Genomic DNA, 18,688 nt, shown 5'->3' on the forward strand with positions numbered 1-18,688 from the left:
ACTGCAGCCATGCAATTATGAGTCAAAGGCCTTCATTTTTCCCGCTGTTTCACTGCCGGTTCTACACTATTACACTTTATTACTGCTAGCTAGTTGTAGCAATGAATTTTAGAGCTTTCATTTTATTCTCGTCAGTTGCAATCTGATGCGCCCTTGAAATGTACAAGTTTGCAAGTCTGAAATCTTTATTTCTTCTTTCTGCATTGTAATGTTTTGCTTTGAAACCTTACCTTGGGCAATGGATATTGCCCAAGGTATTATATTTCCCCAAAACGTCCTTCTTTTGTTCAAATTTATGTAAGTATGGTTTTTGTACTTTTTCTTTTCTTTTTTCTTTTATCTCAAATGGAAAAAACATCCCATGTTCTATTCTTGTGTTCTATAATAAAAAATAATAAAAAAAGATATTGCAAAAATGTTTCATGTGAAGCTCAATAGATAAGAACACAGCTTAACATAGAGTGAATATTTAAAGTCATTAACTGAGCAACATTTTACAGTGCAATGGCAACCATGGAGCTATTTTAGAAGAATGAAGGTACCCAGTATGAAGACATCAGTTAAATAGATAAAAGTATGAAATTCCTTCTCATAAAAAAGGGGTTTTTCCAGACAATATTATTGCCATTCTAGAGCTCTCCAGTTCATACTTCACACCTTAGTGAGTGATGGCTCTCCAGTGGCTGCGTGGGCTGGACAGCGGGTGGGATCCTGGTGAGAAGCCATAGCGGTGGAAGCCCACTGGTCTGTGTAGCCCAGCGGGGTGAAGTAACCGCAGTCCTTAATGCTGGAGCGCCGCTCAAACTCCTCACACACGCCATCACCGTCAAACACATAGCAATGACTGGGTTCACCTAGGGGAGAAGGAGAGGAGAATTCATGAATGAAAGTAGAGCCTGGTTTTAAGTATTATCATGGAGAGGTGCAAAACACAAACGCATTATAAGAGGAAGTGCTAGACAGGGAAATACCCCCAGAGAACAAATTAAATGCTCATGTCCGCACTACTAGCCAAATGCTAGTGGATAGTCAATTAACTGAATCAAAACAATATATTTTGTATATTAATTGGCAAGTTAAAATGTTAGCTCTTCCATAGGGATGGGAGTTGGTATGTACCTCCCAATTCAATATTGCAATGATATTTTACTGACTATTAGATACATGTTGTGTTTTGTTTTTGTTTTTTTTAACAAATATCACAATATTATAAATACTGCATTCTTTTAAGGCTCCATGCTTTATTATCTACAGGAAAAAGTGAAAACCTCAATAACCCAAAGACCCAATAACCCCCCCCCCCAAAAGTGTTACATAAGCTGAGAACATGAATATGCTTCCCTGAGTAAACATTCAAACAAACATTCAAATTAAAACATTTAGAGATGAAAAAAATATGACATCAACCTCCTTCACATCCAATCTATGTGCTTCAGCATTGTGATTCAGGGGAAATGCTGCGATATTATAATCACCATGACTTGGTCGTATATGAAAGCCACTTAATTTGACGTTGTACTCTTACAACGAATTGTATTCTTACAATGAATTTGTCTTCTGCATGTAACCCATCCTATTGTATAGAAGCAGTGGGCAGCTGCAGCACCCAGGGACCAACTCCAGTTCTTCTTTCCATTGCCTTGCTCAGGGACTCAGACAGGAGTATTAACCATAACATGCATGTCTTTTTGATGGTGGGAGGAAACTGGAGCACCCGGAGGAAACCCACACAGACACAGCGAGAACATGCAAACTCCACACAGAAAGGACCTGGGACGAAACATTTTGCGCCCAACGTGGGGCTTGAACCCACGACCCTGAAATTAAGTCTCATGCTCTACCGACTGAGCTAGCTGAGCCATTATTATTATCACGATTTTGCACCCCACCCCAACTATTCAAACCCAAGCATAAGTATCTGTTTCTGTTGTCAACAAACTGACTACTAATCAAACAGTCACATTTTACTTATACAGCACAATTCCAACACTTTGGTGCAACACCAAGTGTTTCACAAAAATACATAGGAAAAAGAGAGCACATGAGCAAGAGAAGGGATGAAATTGTAATAACAACTGCAGTACTTATATTATTTTTTTTTTCTCAGTAGACGGTAGTAGTAAAAAATGCATGACAATTAAATAATTAATTTTAGTAAACATGTTTAATTTCACTCTGACTTTAGGGGAGCCTTACAGAAAACCCGCCAACAACATACCCCAACACGTATATCGATGGACCATATGCATCTTTACATCTCTTAGAAGGGCAATGAATGCATCTATATGTTTAATTAACCCTGGCTGAAAGGTAATATATCTAAAAAACTGAAGTTATCTATTATAGATTTTGTTTTCCACTAATCAGTGGTGAAAATGTGCTCCAACACCAGTCAGTAGCCCCACGGAGCTGCTAATCACTTTCATTGCCTCTGGTACAATTGTCTGTGAAATCTTGAGAATTCCTTTCTGGACCATTGGCAGGTGACACTTTAACTGCAATACACTGGGAACAAAATTAATCTGCCAACAGAAAACAGCTCTCGCGGGTTATAGCAAGTAGTGCCAGAGTAATAACATTTAATTTATTGTAACACATTTTGGTACAGTCCTGCACATAGCATCTTCAACAATCCATGATATGAGGTTTTGCCAGGTTCAAAGAATATAATGATGTTGAAAGCGCTCTCACAAACTCTTAACACACACCGCCATGCCAGCCTCAAACACCTCAACACCTAGACAACCCGCTAACCTTGAAAAAGTAAAACAAAGGCAATGGAAGAGAGGTCGGAGAGGTGAGGAGCAGCAAAAGGAGATGAGAGACGAGCAAGTGGTGAGGAGGAGATGCTTGAGAGTTGAGACAAGGGGCCGGTGAAGATTAATGTTGCTAATATTAAAAACTATTTTGCAAGACCGGTCCAATACCTTCAGGCCTTTGAAAGTACATAGATGGTAACGTTTAGAAATCCATTTGCGTTCTGTACAAGACTTCACTGGCAATCTATTTGAATCCTCCACACAACAACAGCCCTACTGTTGCATTCCTTATGAGAACACTCACTTCTCATCTCTCATAACTTCTGATAAATGGAGGTGGATAATATAATACCTTCAGTCAACCCCAAACATGGGGAACTTAGATTCCAATAATGCTGCTTTGGCTCTTTGTGATGTGATGACTGTGCTCCACGGATATGTACAGGTGTGTTTTTAGACCTGCTTGAAAAAATTATGAGCTACCCCTTCCATGAGTGTGTCTAACAAGAACGGTATCCACTTTAAAGTCTATTTAAAGGCCTGGAGAAATATCAAGCACACCTATGTATGAAATATGACGTTCAGCAGTTTAGTCCACTTCCACATGCACCTCATCATTTTTCCTTGGTTTGATTTCACATACAGGTATGAAAGATTTAATACCATGGGTTTTTTTAAACTGCAAATCCTTAGTGATGTTCTGTGGCATTACCTCGAGATTTTGTTCCGACAAATGAATGCCAGACACATTCATCACATGCACAGCCATCAAAATCTAATGATATGAGGCAACGACTATATTTTATTCTCAGAAGCTCCTCCATCTATATGATTTTTACACAGACCCCAGCATCATTTCTAGGTCATCAAAGTTCACAAAAAGTGTGCCACAGTGTTTGGAAAGCTTAGCTGATATCATTTGGTGGACCGTTCCAAGTAATTGATATTATTTCAACCATTAGAGCTTAGAGGGAGACAGATGTGCTGCACAGCATCCTTGCTGTGGTGTGGTTGGAGACTTAAGCGGACCCACAGGCAAGTTAACAGTGTGGGGGTGAGGTTAATAGTAGTGAGGTGTGGCAATTCAACACAAAGGGGATGGAAACGTGAGCTGCACAAACAGCCTGTAATGCAGCAACTATTCAAGAAAACGGCCCGAGTCTGAGGAAGTTTGGCCTTGTTAACGCCTGGACAGCTACAGAAGTCAGACAGATGGATTATTCAGTGATGGACACTTGGCTTCAATTAGTAAATGGAAAGATATTTCTGATAAAAAGAGAAAAAAAAACAAAACAAATTAGGTCTTGACAACTCAGCACCATATTGTCATCCCAAGGTCATTTGGCAATGCTAAGTTTAGTGTTCTCCGTGCCAAACACGCAACCCCCGCTTTGACAACACCTGTAAAAATGATTAAATCCTTTGATTCCAGGTCCTGTTTTTATGGGTTTTAAGACCATCTGTTTTAGGATGCAAGCCAAAAGCAAGCATTTTGTAATCCATCCTTCACTTAACCAGGTAGGTCAGATTCTGCTCCATGACAGCTTAGCCTAGCAATATTCAGAGAGCCTTAACAAATGTGCTTTGTTCTTTATTAACCCGTTGAAAGATGTCCACAGGAATAAAAACAGGTGATGTGGTTATTTTATTAATGAATCACAGATGTATACCGACACTCTGATTTGGCGTTCCCTCTGCGTATTGTTGTGCAAGTTAACATCAAAAAGTAAAAAGAGTGTGTGCTACGTCAAATGAATTCAACATGGAAGGAGTTAACAGGGTCCGCCAGCTATGGCAAGGGAACCCAAACATGGAAGCAAAATATTCTGTCTATGACTAAGAGGTTCAACTGAATAATTAGTTTTAAGTGTTGCAATTTGTAAAAGCCTGTTTTTGCCAAATTGTTTTCCTCTCTAGTCATCACGCATTTTATTGTAAAACCAAACATGTAATAGCTTCAGTCACGGCATGGCTTGCCTTGTGGAGGAAGGGGGAGTTGGTCTATCCTTACTGCCCTTGACAAAACAGATCATCTGGCTGATGGAAATTTTAGCCATGCAAAAAAAACCCACTCTTAATCTTTATCCTTAGCACATATTCAATAACAAACAATCTACAAGTGAACATGATTCATAGCCTGAGAAGTAACAGGACCATTTTTAGCATTCAGTCGACCCCTACCATTTTCTCGTTGAACCTTAACAATATCTAAGAGTCGTAGGAATTCTTTATTAAAATGATTGGAAAAACATTGAATATCATGAAAGCCACATTGCCTTCAATTTAGCTCATGGTGACTGAGGAACATTCGGGTGAGCGCTCCGTTGCATGGTGGATGAATTTAAAGCCAATGGAGAAACACCACATACCACAACAGTGGAGCTGATTTCTCACGTTATTGTGGGCAGTGCCTGTCCTCATCCTGCCAAAGTCTCTAAATGAGAAACAGACACCCATGGGGATAGATGTGGTAATCCCTACAGGCCCGAAGAGCGTAAAAGGCTATTAGGAAAAGCTTGAGAATATAAAATTCACGGAGTGTGCCCGCATGCATACGGCTATACGTGTGTGATGGCATGTGTGCCTGCTAGCATGTGTAAAACCACTGATGAACCTATGAAATAACATATTTAGTTGCCCTTCTCCAGTTAATCTAAATGACATAAAAGCAAGCTTGATGACAAGGTTTTTTACGTTGTTGACCCTCTCTCTTTTTTCATTTCCACCTTCTCTAGAGTCATAAAAAAAAATACAGTCTTCAACTCTGTTTACAGTTGACTGGTATGGGTTGACTCCCCTCCAATGTTTTGCTGCGACACTTCTGTTGTGGCCTGTCTGCATGCTTTTAGACTGGGCCAAGGGTGCAGGCACCAGAGTATTGTTGTCCTTTGGTGGAATGATAAACTATGGAGCACTCTCTCATCTTCTTTGTTTGTCTTTTGCCATGTTATGTTCGTGTTTATGATGGTTTGTATTGCCTCTCTAACCACCTGGCCCGAACAGTAGGCCCCGATCTCATGGGTAAATGTTAAGAGATTGGTATTAAATTCACTCCAATGTGTTGGGAATTTCTACACCAAAAACAAAAAAAAAAACAGCAACAAATCAGAGCCCATCGGTCATGTCATTTAGAGTCGTACACAAAACCTGAACAACTGGACAGTGCTGGTTAACATAGAAGGTAGGGCTGAAACCATTTCTTGAGTTACTAAAATAACAGAGATTTTAAAAATTTCTTGAATAAAATGTGCCTCCTCAAATACTCTACAATATGGCAATTTGGCAGTGCAGACAAAAAGCAGGAAAAAGGGCAGAAAAACGGGAGGCCCACCAACAAAGTTTGTGAGTAACTTAAAATACAGTAAAACAGAATAAAACTGTCTGTGTACATTGGAAAACTAAACTGTCATAGGGACATTTGAAATGTGGGCGTACCAGATTTACTTAAGATGCAACACGTGTGCTATGACTGCCGTTAATGAACTTGCTGATCATGCAGTAATGTTAGAATCTACACACATAGAAATTTGCTACGTTACACCAGCACCTCTTGAATGTAAAATATTTTGGTTTACTACTATACTACATCTGATGAAAATTAAGTTCCAACAATAATTATTTGGATCCAATTTAGCTATGCATGTTTTATGTGTTAAAGGAGTCTGAAAGTAGGCTACAGAATGATTTTAATCAGAATCAGAATATTTTATTCACCCCTGAGAGGAAATTGGGTATGACAAATTAACACATTTTACATCACCAGTTAAGTTCAATATCAGCTTCATTATTGAGTCTGGAAACCAGCTGACTTGCTTACTACCTAGTCCTTAAACTCAGCCGGTAGGCTCTTTGTTACAAATCCATATCCTGTGTGTTTCTATTTATTTACATTATCTATGTCCTATATGCTGTATATATAAATATATACAGCACATAGGACATAGATTGCATATTTGCACAGGTTGGGATGAAATACAGGATCAAATATCACGGGGCATCCGGGTAGCATGGCGGTCTATTCCGTTGCCTACCAACACAGGGATCTTCGGTTCGAATCCCTGTGTTACCTCCGGCTTGTTCGGGCATCTCTACAGACACAATTGGCCGTGTCTGTGGGTGGGAAGCCGGATGTGGGTATGTGTCCTGGTCGCTGCACTAGCGCCTCCTCTGGTCGGTCGGGGTGCCTGTTCGGGGGGGAGGGGGAACGGGGGGGGGGGGATAGCGTGATCCTCCCATGCGCTACATCCCCCTGGTGAAACTCCTCACTGTCAGGTGAAAAGAAGTGGCTGACGACTCCACATGTATCGGAGGAGGCATGTGGTAGTCTGCAGCCCTCCCCAGATTGGCAGAGGGGGTGGCGCAGCGACCAGGACAGCTCAGAAGAGTGGGGTAACTGGACAGGTACAATTGGGGAGAAAAGGAGGGAAAATCCAAAAAACAAAATAAAATTTCAAGTGTTCTAAAAAGACAGCACAAAGAGTTTTGGGTTCTATGTCCATAATTGGTGAGTCTTCTTGCAAAAGTGAATGTTCAACATCAACCGTGTTGTTGCAAAAGTGAATGTTCAACATCAACCGTGTTTTCTGACAATCAAGTAATTCAACGTGACACTAATGATCATTTTTATTTCCTGTTTTCTTGCCTAACCATAAATCAGCGTTTCTTTATCCCAAGACTTAACCAGTGGCTTTTGCCTAAACTTAACCAAAACTAACCTGGCCCTAACCCTTACCACAGTTGCTCTTGCCTAATCCTTGGCTTGTCAGAAGGGAAAAAAACGTTTCCAGGAATGGAAAAGAAATGATGAAAATACGCCGAGCATGATTTGATTCTGGCTTTCAACGCTACAAGGTGGCCACAAGCCACTTAACTATGGGGTCATTGTACAACTGTTGTCAAAGGCAAAGGCTTTTACAGCTGGCTATGATCTCCCTCGCTGGGGAGAGCTGGCCGACTATCACAGATGTCTTTTTGATAACACAAAACTTATTACTTACTTTAGATAAAACATATCCAATAAAATGAACCATGGCAACAATGTCTGCGCACTGATTTTTGCAAGTGTTTAGTTCATAACCACAACACGCTTGATAAAAATCAATACGACTTATTTATCAATATTCTCTAGTTGTATGTGTAAAATGATGAGGGCCTGAAATGCTTTTAAGGCCAAAACTTATTTAATAAAAGAAACATGCATGACACATGTTTTTTTATGACTGCACGAAATATTTTACAGCTGAAATGTGTTTTGCTGTCATTTCAATGCCAGGCATTCACTTTTATTTTAACAGCTCTAAACAGAGTTGGGATCAAGTAAAACCAAAAAAAAAAACCCTGATATTAATCGCTGAGTTTAACCTTTTTTTTCCCCTTTATATCCTGTGATATTCTGCTTTTTTTCCTTTAATCCACAAAGCCAGAGATTCTTGAGTGTGGTGAATTACATTTTATATGCTTTATTGTTTTCTAATACTACTACCTGCTCATCTGAGACATGGTAAACTGGCTATTTTTACCTGTTTCACACCTTTTGCTGTCATTAAGTGTCCTACAGTTTCCAAAAAAAAAAAAAAAAGTCTTGCAGACTTGAAATGTTGCCTTGGTCCAGCAGCCCTGACTGCTGAATCCATATATCTGCAATCTGCTGTGTATGTTTTCAGCTGTAAAGTATGCATTTGGAGCTGCCTGCACCTAAGATGGATCACACGTTTCTTTCTTTGTGCCAAAAACTCAAACTGAACTCACCATTACAGTTGAAGCCCATCTCTTTGTAGCATTTCTTGGAGCAGCCATCACCATCCAGCAGATTACCATCATCACACTCTTCTGTCCTACAGACGGAGGACCAACATCATCAACATAATCAACACTTTCATGATCTATATCATTGCCATTATCTTTATCAATCATGCAAATGTTAAGAAAAGAGCACAGACCCCTGCATAAGGCCATCTCCACAATACGTTTGTCCATGGGTGTAGAGGAGAGGAGGGGAAACCTCACTGAGGAGACCATTCTCTTCAACCTGGATTGTGTACTGGTACTGGACTCCCTTCCTCACAGAGCTGGAATACAAGACATTCTTAGAATAGAATAGAATAGAATAGAATAGAATAGAATAGAGTGGTCTTTGGTTCTCTGGTACTGGAAAAGTATTAACTTAAAAGGAAAATACAGTTAGGAAGACAGATTATCTAAGTTAGAGTCATACAAAAAATTTGGAAAAATAGAGCTCATAGAACTAAGATATTGGTCTCCGCAAGTCAGTTTTTAATCAGTATTGATGATTTCATGGACGGTGCCATTGAAACAATTTGTTAAGAGAAATCCCGCGGATGTCTTGTGTTAACGCTCTGACATCACGTCGGTTCAGCACACGGCCAGTAAGACTGGGAGCACTGGGATGGCAGCTCATTACTTCAAGCATTTTTTTAAAGGACACTATTAGTCTGATTCATACTGGCTGCCTTCCCAGCCAATTTCTGCTATATCATCTATGGAAGTGGATTTGGGCAAACACATTTTGCACCTTCTGTATTCAAGAGCAACACCAGTGGAGTTTCCCAGAATTGAATCAGCAGATTACATGGCGCCTCCTAGTGGCATTACAACAGCCACACAAAAACGCTCGCTACTTTCTCATAAAGGGTCAAACACTACTGAAACTTTTTCTTACAAGCTTTCAATATCACAAGCGACCAAAACATCCATGTATTTACATTAATTTTACTGTCCCTTTAATGCTGATAGGCATTTAACAATAATGAGGAAATGAAAATATTATGTAAGACCATGCTACCCAACATGACTACGTTTGACCTTTAAATACCCAATTTGGTTCTAGAAAAGAAAATCAGAGGCAGATGCTGCTTTCTTAAGTTGAAGTGAATGCAATGTAGTGTGGAGGTAGCAGACCCGTCATGGCAGATGCTGCAGAAACCTGCAACTATCCAGCAAGAAAACTAGTTATTTCTAAAAAAAAAAAATCCCTCTCAGGACTCAAGAAACTGATCAGCAGTGGTGCAGCAGGCAAATAAAAAGTGGAACTTTAAGATATTATCTGTAACCTTGCAGTATCGAGAACCTGTGACCCTACTGACCCACAGCAGGAAGTACGTGTAGTGATACCCCGGCTCCAGTGTCAGGCCTATCGATTTGTTTTGGTGAGCTGTGCCTATAAAAAGAACCTGCTCCCTGTTTACCCAGCACAGATCTACTGCTTCTGTTTCCGGCTGGCGGCAGAGTTTGCCAGAGGGAGCACACGAGCGCACGTCTCCTCGTCTCTGAGGTGTGTCCGGTTTCTCCAGACCCCACAAAGTACCTTCATTAATTATGGATCAGGGAAAAGAGCTGCAATGTACCGCCTGGCTGCCAAGCATCTCTCCATACCTTTTACATCTTCTCCCACTTGTCTCTCTGCTCCCTAACCCACCCGACTACACACCTTCCTCTGACACTTGAACCATATAACACAAAAAAAAGGATTGTGATTTTTCTTTTTAATAATGCAATTGTACCAAGGAATACATATTAGTCATTGCTTCTTCTTTCAGAGTTCTTCTTCAGCACCTACTTTTTCCCCCCCAATTAAGCTGCAATATTTGACTGCAATCAAAATAAGACGAAGTGATGCCCAAGCAAAAAAAAACATGCCCCTTGACACCGCCATGAATTTTTCACTATCGCAATGAAAAGGAATATATCTTTGAATTACAAAATCAACTATTTTGGTTTTAAATTTGAAGTAAATCAAACTTGTCTTTAACAAAAATATGGACAAAAACAAGATTTGGACCTCAACATTGTCTTGACTTTGACCCAGTTACCTCCAAAACTTAACGCAGTCATCACGGGACAACTTACCCACCTTATCCATTTTTCCATAAAGTTGCTGACAGGTAAACAAATAGACTAACAAATAGCACCATAGATAATACTCCTCACAGTGGGATAAAAATGATTTCGTCCACATGCAATTTGATTTGCGGGTCAAGTATTCAGCACATCGGTCTCACTGGAGATCAATAATGTGATTTTTTTTTTCTTTTTGCTTTTATTCATAAAATAATTTTCAATTTGCTGCGCAACCACACTCCCTCTCCTTCCTACTTTCTCCCCGACCCCCCTTCCCTCCCTCTGCCTGACAAGTTTCTTAGTTACCATGTGCTAACCATGGTGAGGTCTCAGCAAGAGGAAACAGCTAAGGACCAACTCCAAGCAGACACCGGTGTTTATGGCCTCTGCTGCTCACATTTGGTTTATATTCCGAAAAAAAAAGAAAGAAAGAAAACTGGCTCTGCTCCCTTTGCCTCACCTCTCCTGCACTGCACCTCTCCTCTCCTCCCTATCCTTCCTTTCTTTCTCCCTTCCTCACTTCTCTTTCCCCTCTCTGTTCTTTTTCCCGTCTTTTGCAATTCCCTTTTCCTTTCCCCAGCTCTCTTGCCCATTTTACATCTCTACACTAATTTTTTATGCCTCTCACTCCCTTTCTCTCGCTCTCTTTCACCTTCTCGTCTTCTCTCCATTTCTTCCGCCAGCCTGCACGACTCCCTCGTCCTCCCCTCTTCCGAACTCTCATTCTCAAACGCGCTTCTTTCTCTTCCCCTTCTCCTGGCATCAACCTCTTTTTGCCCTCCTCATCCCCACATAACTCAATTCCCCGTGGTTCTTACATCTTTTTGCACTTAGACACAGCTTGTGTAACTTACGAGATGTGTTCCTTGAAAAATAAACTGTTTCTGAAGCTGTGTCCACCTAACATCTGCCCCGCTGCCCTGTTCTGTAACACGGCCACAGCTTTTCACAAATCCAAAATGCCCCCCAAAAATCTGAAATCGTCCCGATTACCTCAAAGAGCGTTAGGCTGTTGCTATATCAAACTTCTGTCAACATTGTGCCACAGCAAGAGCGGAAAAGATAAATGAGAATAATTTTGAATATTCTTATGAGGGCTGGAGGTTAAAGAAGTTTACAAGGAGTCAACAGCATTGATGCTTATGGCGTCACGGTTGAAGTTTGAATAGTCGAATGAACGACCCCTTTTTCCACAAGACAGGACAGGGAACAAACTGATTCAACTTCGTCCTAAAATTTCAGAGAGCTTTTTGACTGAGTTTACGGTTGTTGAAACAATCTTGGATCAGTAGCCATGGCTCGGCAGCCCCATGCTGAAAACATTTGGGTTCTGGGCTTCTCAAACAGGACCAGATCTGAACACTTGAGAGTGACTGATAACTGTGGATTACAGGGTTATGGCTACACACACACACACACACACACACACACACACACACACACACACACACACACACACACACACAAATTCCATGAAAGCCATAAATAACACTTTGATCGTGATTTTTTTTTTCTCCCGGAGCCGTTGAGGTCTGACTTTTCAGTGAGTGTTTGTGTGTTTGCAATCTGCATGCACCCGAGGCTGGCAGCCGTTGCGGTTGTAAATATTCAGCTACACCTGAGAGAGCAACTTACCACTGAATTTTCCTGTGGTGGATTACAGGGTGTTTTAAACTGGTTTTGATACTGAGAAAACACACCTGTCAATTCCCATTACACCCTGTGGGCAACATCCCACAGACAAGGCTTCTCTTTGCTTCATGCATGGAATGAGAGCATCCTTCAACACGCATTGGGGTTTGAAGTAATAAGGGAAACCTAAGATGGTTGGACTTGAGAACTGAGAAGGTAAACTCACTCCCGTCCTTTGTCTTAATTTAGGAATTAGGAACATTTATTTGTCATTTCATTCCATGCACCTGAGTACATGAAATGAAACGAAATATCGTTTCCCCCAACCCACAGCAGTGCAACACAAAGACAAGAACACATATATCCAAACTACAAAAAAAAAAAACTACAAAAACAAATATCCAACATATCCAAAAAAAATTATTTATTTCACTGTCCAAGAGAGCGAATGCCATGATGACTGTCGGAACTGCCGGTCTGCATGGGCTAGCAGTTAGCTTAATCTGTCCCGCTTATGCATCTTGTCAGACCGCCCTCGGGGTTTCCTCCTTGGGCACAGCTCCAGGCAGGGCCATGGTCCCTGGGCCCACCAGACGCAGCAGACCTTCGACATACCTCCCCACACTCCACATGATGACACCAAAAACACAGTCAAAGCTAGGCGAGGCTGCCACCAGATCGCCCTTGGTGTTATCGGAACTGCCGGTCTGCATGGGCTAGCAATTAGCTTAACCTTTCCTGCTTCCGTGTCCTGTCAGACTGCCCTCGGGGTTTCCTCTTAAGGCGCAGCTACAGGCAGGACCGTGGTCCCTGGGACAAAGCAGACCAAGCTCTCCCAGCCATCAAACAAAGACACAAACTTAGACGCAGACGTGGACAAAGACACTGCATGGATGGTACTGGGTGAGGCCACCGCAAACGTAAGTTCGAGCTGCCATCTTCCCACACGATACTAGCTGAGGCCGCTGCAAATGTGAATTCACGCCGCCATAGAGAATACTTTAGCTTATTTGGGATAAACAGCTGCCAATTAACGCGAGCGAGCAATGGTTAGACAAATTTTAACTGTACAGCTGTACACCCTGAGAGGTAGCATTAATCCAAATGGCTCCCACTGGACGCTGAATCCGATTAGGACGTGTGAAAGTGACCTCGGGGGGGCTTGCGCACGACAGAGAAAGTTGGTGGAACCGATCGGTAGCAATGTAAAAATGCACTAGGTAAAATATTTTTAGCAAAATTTGCAGCACTAAAGTGTTAAGTAAACTCTCAAAATACAGAGTTCCCGCTCCCTTTGTAAAATCAGTGTTTTAATTAATTATAAATGCCTCAAAGACTGAGGGTCCATTAAACTGTCTCTTCTCTCTTATCTAAACCCCCCACCCCCCGCCCCCACCATCAGAGTGAAGTGGATTTAATAGGTGAAGCCAATAAGCCTGACATTCTTAGAAGTGATAAGGGCTTTTACTTGGGTTTATCTGCTTGTCTATTTCATAGAAATAATGTGTTTCTAATGTTTTGTCCATTCCGCGTACAATTTTTGGAACGTGTCACAGACTTAATAAGCAGCTCACCCTTTACACAGAGCCTGGCCTTTTCAACGATCTAACAAACCGAGTAGCAGTTAAATGATAATAACCCTAATTTATAGCTCTTGAAGGTAAGGTTCATACTATGGCACATGCAATGTTATGAGCTGAAATACTTTAATAATAATCTATTTATCATGTTATCCAAGTCTCCTATCGTTCATGCTACTCAGCTGACTTTTGTCCTGTAAATAACATTCATTCAATTGTAATTTAGCTTTTCTTTTTGTCACTTTAACATGGCCTATACATTATGTTTATTGATATATATGTCTGATCTTTGTAAGCCCCTTTCACCGTATATGAGATGTTGCTATGCCTGAATGTGTCATCAGTACATGCAAGTGTCTTTATAATGCACCAATGCACTTGCTGTCACTAGAATGATCCAACAGATGGAGAAATTTAAAAGATAATTTTGAATGTATACAACCTGGGCCTTATTTTTGTAGTTTTTTAAAATCACATTGTGATGTCCTTTTATTTACTGACTTCCTTTTGGAGATTTTTGACATGGGATCACCGCTGGACACCCCTGTCCTTTCATCAACAACACCAAAAATGACTCAAATTACCCCAGTTAGACGGTGCACATGGTTTCTCATTGTATATGACTTCTCAGTTGTTCTGGTCAGGTAGTTACTTGATGAGTACTACTACCTACCTACAGTAAGTAAGATGGCCATTCCTGCAAGTTGAACCAGAAAGAAGCTCAACAATTTGATCAACAATTGATAATATTGGCTATTTTATGTAATAACTTTTAACATGCACTTTCCTTTTCACTCCCAAATATGTAGCTTAGATAAATGGATTGAACTGGACCTATTTCAAATGCTTGTGTTTAGTGGCCCCGTATGAGAACGTTGTAAGTCTTTGTCCAGTGGTGATCTCATATCCTTAATCTCCAAAATGAAGCCAGTTAATAAAATGACATCATAACCGATATGCACAATGGCAAAACTACAAAAATAAGATCCAAGTTGTAAAATGATAATAATAATAATAATAATAATTATTATTATTATTATCATCATCATCCATTAAAACACAGAGTACTCAACTCAGAACCTACCTGTCAGTGAATGTCAGCTGGGTTTGTGTGGGAGGGGGCATCTCCCGTTTGTCCTTGTCGACAAAAGGTGGTTTTCGGAGGATTCGGTAAACCAGAGGTCGGCAGGCAGAGCAGAGAGAGCTACCAGGGCCTGAGGACAGCATAGCAGCATCAATCTCCATCTTCTCGTCGAAGGTGGCAAGTTTAACTGTGGAGATGGCATCACTTTTGGTGTCAAGGCGTAGGGTCAGAGGCATGTCACAGAAGACGTGCTGTGGTCCGAGGTTAACGCGCTCCCCAGACTCCTTTATCAGCTCTATGCTGGCTATGGCTGGATTGCCTGAGACAGAAACAGTAAGAGAGATAATGACATGTTATTTGTGGATATGTTTACTAACATCAATATGAATGGTAAAGAGTTCAAAATGTTTGGGTCTTACTCCCGTTCATTTTAGCACATATACGGTGGACTTTTTTTTTTCAAAGTGCAAAATATTTTACTACACAAAGGGTCTAAACAATACCAAGTACCGAGTATCAAGGCATTAATGGCAATATTACTAATTTGTGAGTGGGAATTTTTAATTTACATAAACCTCTTCAGGCAGAACCAACTCCACAAAATGAATGTTATTGTACATGATGGGACTTTTCTTTGGATATACTGTGGGTACACAATTATCATACCTACACATTAGATCAGTGGTACTTCATCATGTCAAGGCATTGTGGGTTTTCATGCTGGATCGTCATGAAAGCTCACAAACACAGAGCTCTTCATGGCATATGAGATATTTTGCACTGAGAATGAGAACCATTTTAGCCTTGTAAGCACTGTAAATTAATGATCTTTGTAAATAAGTAATAAGTACTTTTATCTTCTATCCATGCCCATTTATTATTAATGTTATTACTTATTTTTGCATATGTCTCTGATCTGACCCTTCAGCACGATCCTTTCATTGTTCAGAATAACTCAGTTATTTTGCACATGTGACAAATAAAGACTTTGAACTTGATATGACTGAGTAGACTGTCTAAGTAAATATAAATATTATACATGTGTAAATGTCATAAAGCTGCATGTCTACAAAAACACAATTGACTGACACTTCTTTTATGGTGCAATTCATTGATTTAATTGCTCATTTCGTTTGTGTGATCAAGTTTGTATTTGAATACTTCATTTGGACCATTTTGTGAAATGTTGCATCATTAAACCTCACAAAGTGACCTAAGGAAGTCCCAGCCCTCAAGTTGAGAACCTCTATTTGGGACCATACACTTCAGGGCTTTCCGGAATATAGAGAAAGGGAGTAAGAAAGTTGACTGATCAAACAAGTTTCCCTCTACAGTAGTCTTTAGATGACCATCTCATGTTAATGTTTTTGTGCACTGTATATAGCTATACATACTGCACCTTAAACAAAATGACAGACTCAAAGCCTTACACCTACAATGATCAGCCAAAACATTAAAACCCCTGCCTAATATTGTGCAGGTCCCCCTCATGCAGTCAAAACAACTCTGACTCGTCGAGGAATGGACTCCACAAGACTTCTGAAGGTGTCCTCTTCTATCTGGCCCCAAGACATTAGCAGCAGATCCTTTAAGTCCTGTAAGTTGCGAAATGGGGCCTTCATGGATCGGGGTTGTTTTTCCAGCACATCCCACAGATGCTCAATCAGACTGAGATCTGGGGAATTTGGAGGCCAAGGCAACACCTTGAACTCTGTCATGTTCCTCAAACAATTCCTGAACAATTTTTACAGCGAAAGAGGCCACTGCCATCAGGGAATACCATTACCATGATGGGGTGTACCCGGTCTGCAACAATGTTTAGGTAGGTGGTACGTGTCAATGTAACATCCACATGAATGCCAGGACCCAAGATTTCCCAGCAGAACATTGCCCAGAGCATCACACTGCCTCCGCTGGCTTGCCTTCTTCCCATAGTGCATCCTGTTACCATCACTCCCCCAAGTAAATGACGCACACGCACCTGGTCATCCACATGATATAAAAGAAAATGTGATTATCAGACCAGGTCACCTTCTTCCACTGCTCCATGGTCCAGTTCTGATGCTCACGTACCCATTGTAGGCAATTTTGGCGTTGGACAGGGGTCATTATGGGCACTCTGACCTGTCTGTGGCTACAGAGCCCAAAAACAGCAAGCTGCGATGCACTGTGTGTTCTGACACCTGTCTATCATAGCCAGCATTAACTTTTTAAGCAATTTCAGCTACAGTAGCGCTTCTGTGGGATTGGACCAGACGGGCTAGCCTTCGCTACCCATTCGCATCAATGAGCATTGGGTGCCAATGACCCTGTTCTTCCTTAGACCACTTTGGGTAGGTACTGACCACTGCATACCGGGAACACACCATAAAACCTGCCATTTTGGAGATACTCTGACCCAATCAAGTAGTGATCACAACTTGGCCCTTGTCAAAGTCGCTCAGATCCTTATGCATGCCCTTTTTTTTTTTTTGGCTTCCAACGCATCAACTTCAAGAACCTTCTTTTTTTGGGGGGGGGGGATTTTCCCCCTTTTTCTCCCCAATTGTACTTGGCCAATTACCCTATTTTCCAAACTGTCCTGGTCGCTGCTCCACCCCCTCTGCCGATCCGGGGAGGGCTGCAGACTACCACATGCCTCCTCCGATACATGTGGAGTGGCTAGCCACTTATTTTCACCTGACACTGAGGAGTTTCACCAGGGGTACGTAGGGCGTGGGAGAATCATGCTATTCCCCCCAGTTCCCCCTCCCCCCCAAACAGGTGCCCCAAATGACCAGAGGAGACGCTCGTGCAGCGACAAGGACAAATACCCACATCTGGCTTCCCATCCGCAGACACAACCAATTGTGTCTGTAGGATAGCCCGACCAAGCCAGAGGTAACATGGGGATTCGAACCAGTGATCCTCGTGTTGGTAGGCAACGGAATAGACCGCCACGCCACCCGGATACCCATCAACTTCAAGAACTGACTGTTCACTTGCTGCCTAATGTATCTCACCCATTGACAGGTGCCATTGTAACAAAATAATCAGAGTTATTCACTTACCTGCCAGTGGTTTTAATATTTTGGCTGATCCGTGTATAAGTATGTATGTGAGAGAGTTATCCAGCTAAATTAATAAGCTACAGCAGCTCCAAGATCTCCCAGATTGCAAAAAGTCAGTTAGTTATTGTTTGCTGTTATCGGTCAACAGAAACGTAGTTCCACAAGAACCAAATAACATACATTTGGAGAGTAGCATTTTGGAGGTTTTTGACAATACTCACTTGCAGATATGTAGGTGACCCAGAGAGTGAGTGTACTTGGTACGACAGGATGGAGGAATTGCAGGGTGAGGGTGCAACCTTCAATTTCAGGGCACGGAGATGTAACGTTCGTATCATAGAGGCTGAGCTCGGGACTCCAGGCCTGCAGACTGGGCTCACAAGGTTGTTCCACATCAGGTGGCCCTGAAGATGAAAAGAAGCATATGCACACGAGGGGAAACACACACGCACACACAAACTTATGTTAGCCTGGTGTTTGTAATCAAAGTATGTTTTTTAGATGGTTTGGAGATATTTCTGCACATCTGTACAAGAACACAATGGAAACAGGGTCAACTAGAAGTTGTGAGCTAAAAGTTGTAAAGGAAGTTATATTTTGACTTAAGAATAGCTTACCATATAAATATTTCCATGTCATATACACATATATACACGCATGCACGCGCACACACACACACACACACACACATTAACCTAGATTTTATTTTTCACCCTTTTCTCCCCA

The 18,688-nt window shown here is 41.4% G+C and overlaps 1 protein-coding gene across 1 annotated transcript in view; it reads right to left on the minus strand.

Annotated features, from left to right (window-relative positions):
* The window catches only part of pappa2 (pappalysin 2), a 125,654-nt gene that overhangs the window by 66,288 nt on the left and 40,678 nt on the right, over positions 1-18,688 (minus strand). Inside the window, exons 11-15 of the mRNA XM_056293861.1 lie at positions 18,184-18,366; positions 14,913-15,231; positions 8,699-8,827; positions 8,508-8,593; positions 658-854 (exon numbers count right to left, since the gene is read on the minus strand). Of these exons, the coding sequence (XP_056149836.1) occupies positions 658-854; positions 8,508-8,593; positions 8,699-8,827; positions 14,913-15,231; positions 18,184-18,366 (914 nt within the window). The remainder of the gene's footprint in view (positions 1-657; positions 855-8,507; positions 8,594-8,698; positions 8,828-14,912; positions 15,232-18,183; positions 18,367-18,688) is intronic.

Source organism: Lampris incognitus, chromosome 14 (assembly GCF_029633865.1).
Source record: "Lampris incognitus isolate fLamInc1 chromosome 14, fLamInc1.hap2, whole genome shotgun sequence".
NCBI lineage: Eukaryota > Metazoa > Chordata > Actinopteri > Lampriformes > Lampridae > Lampris > Lampris incognitus.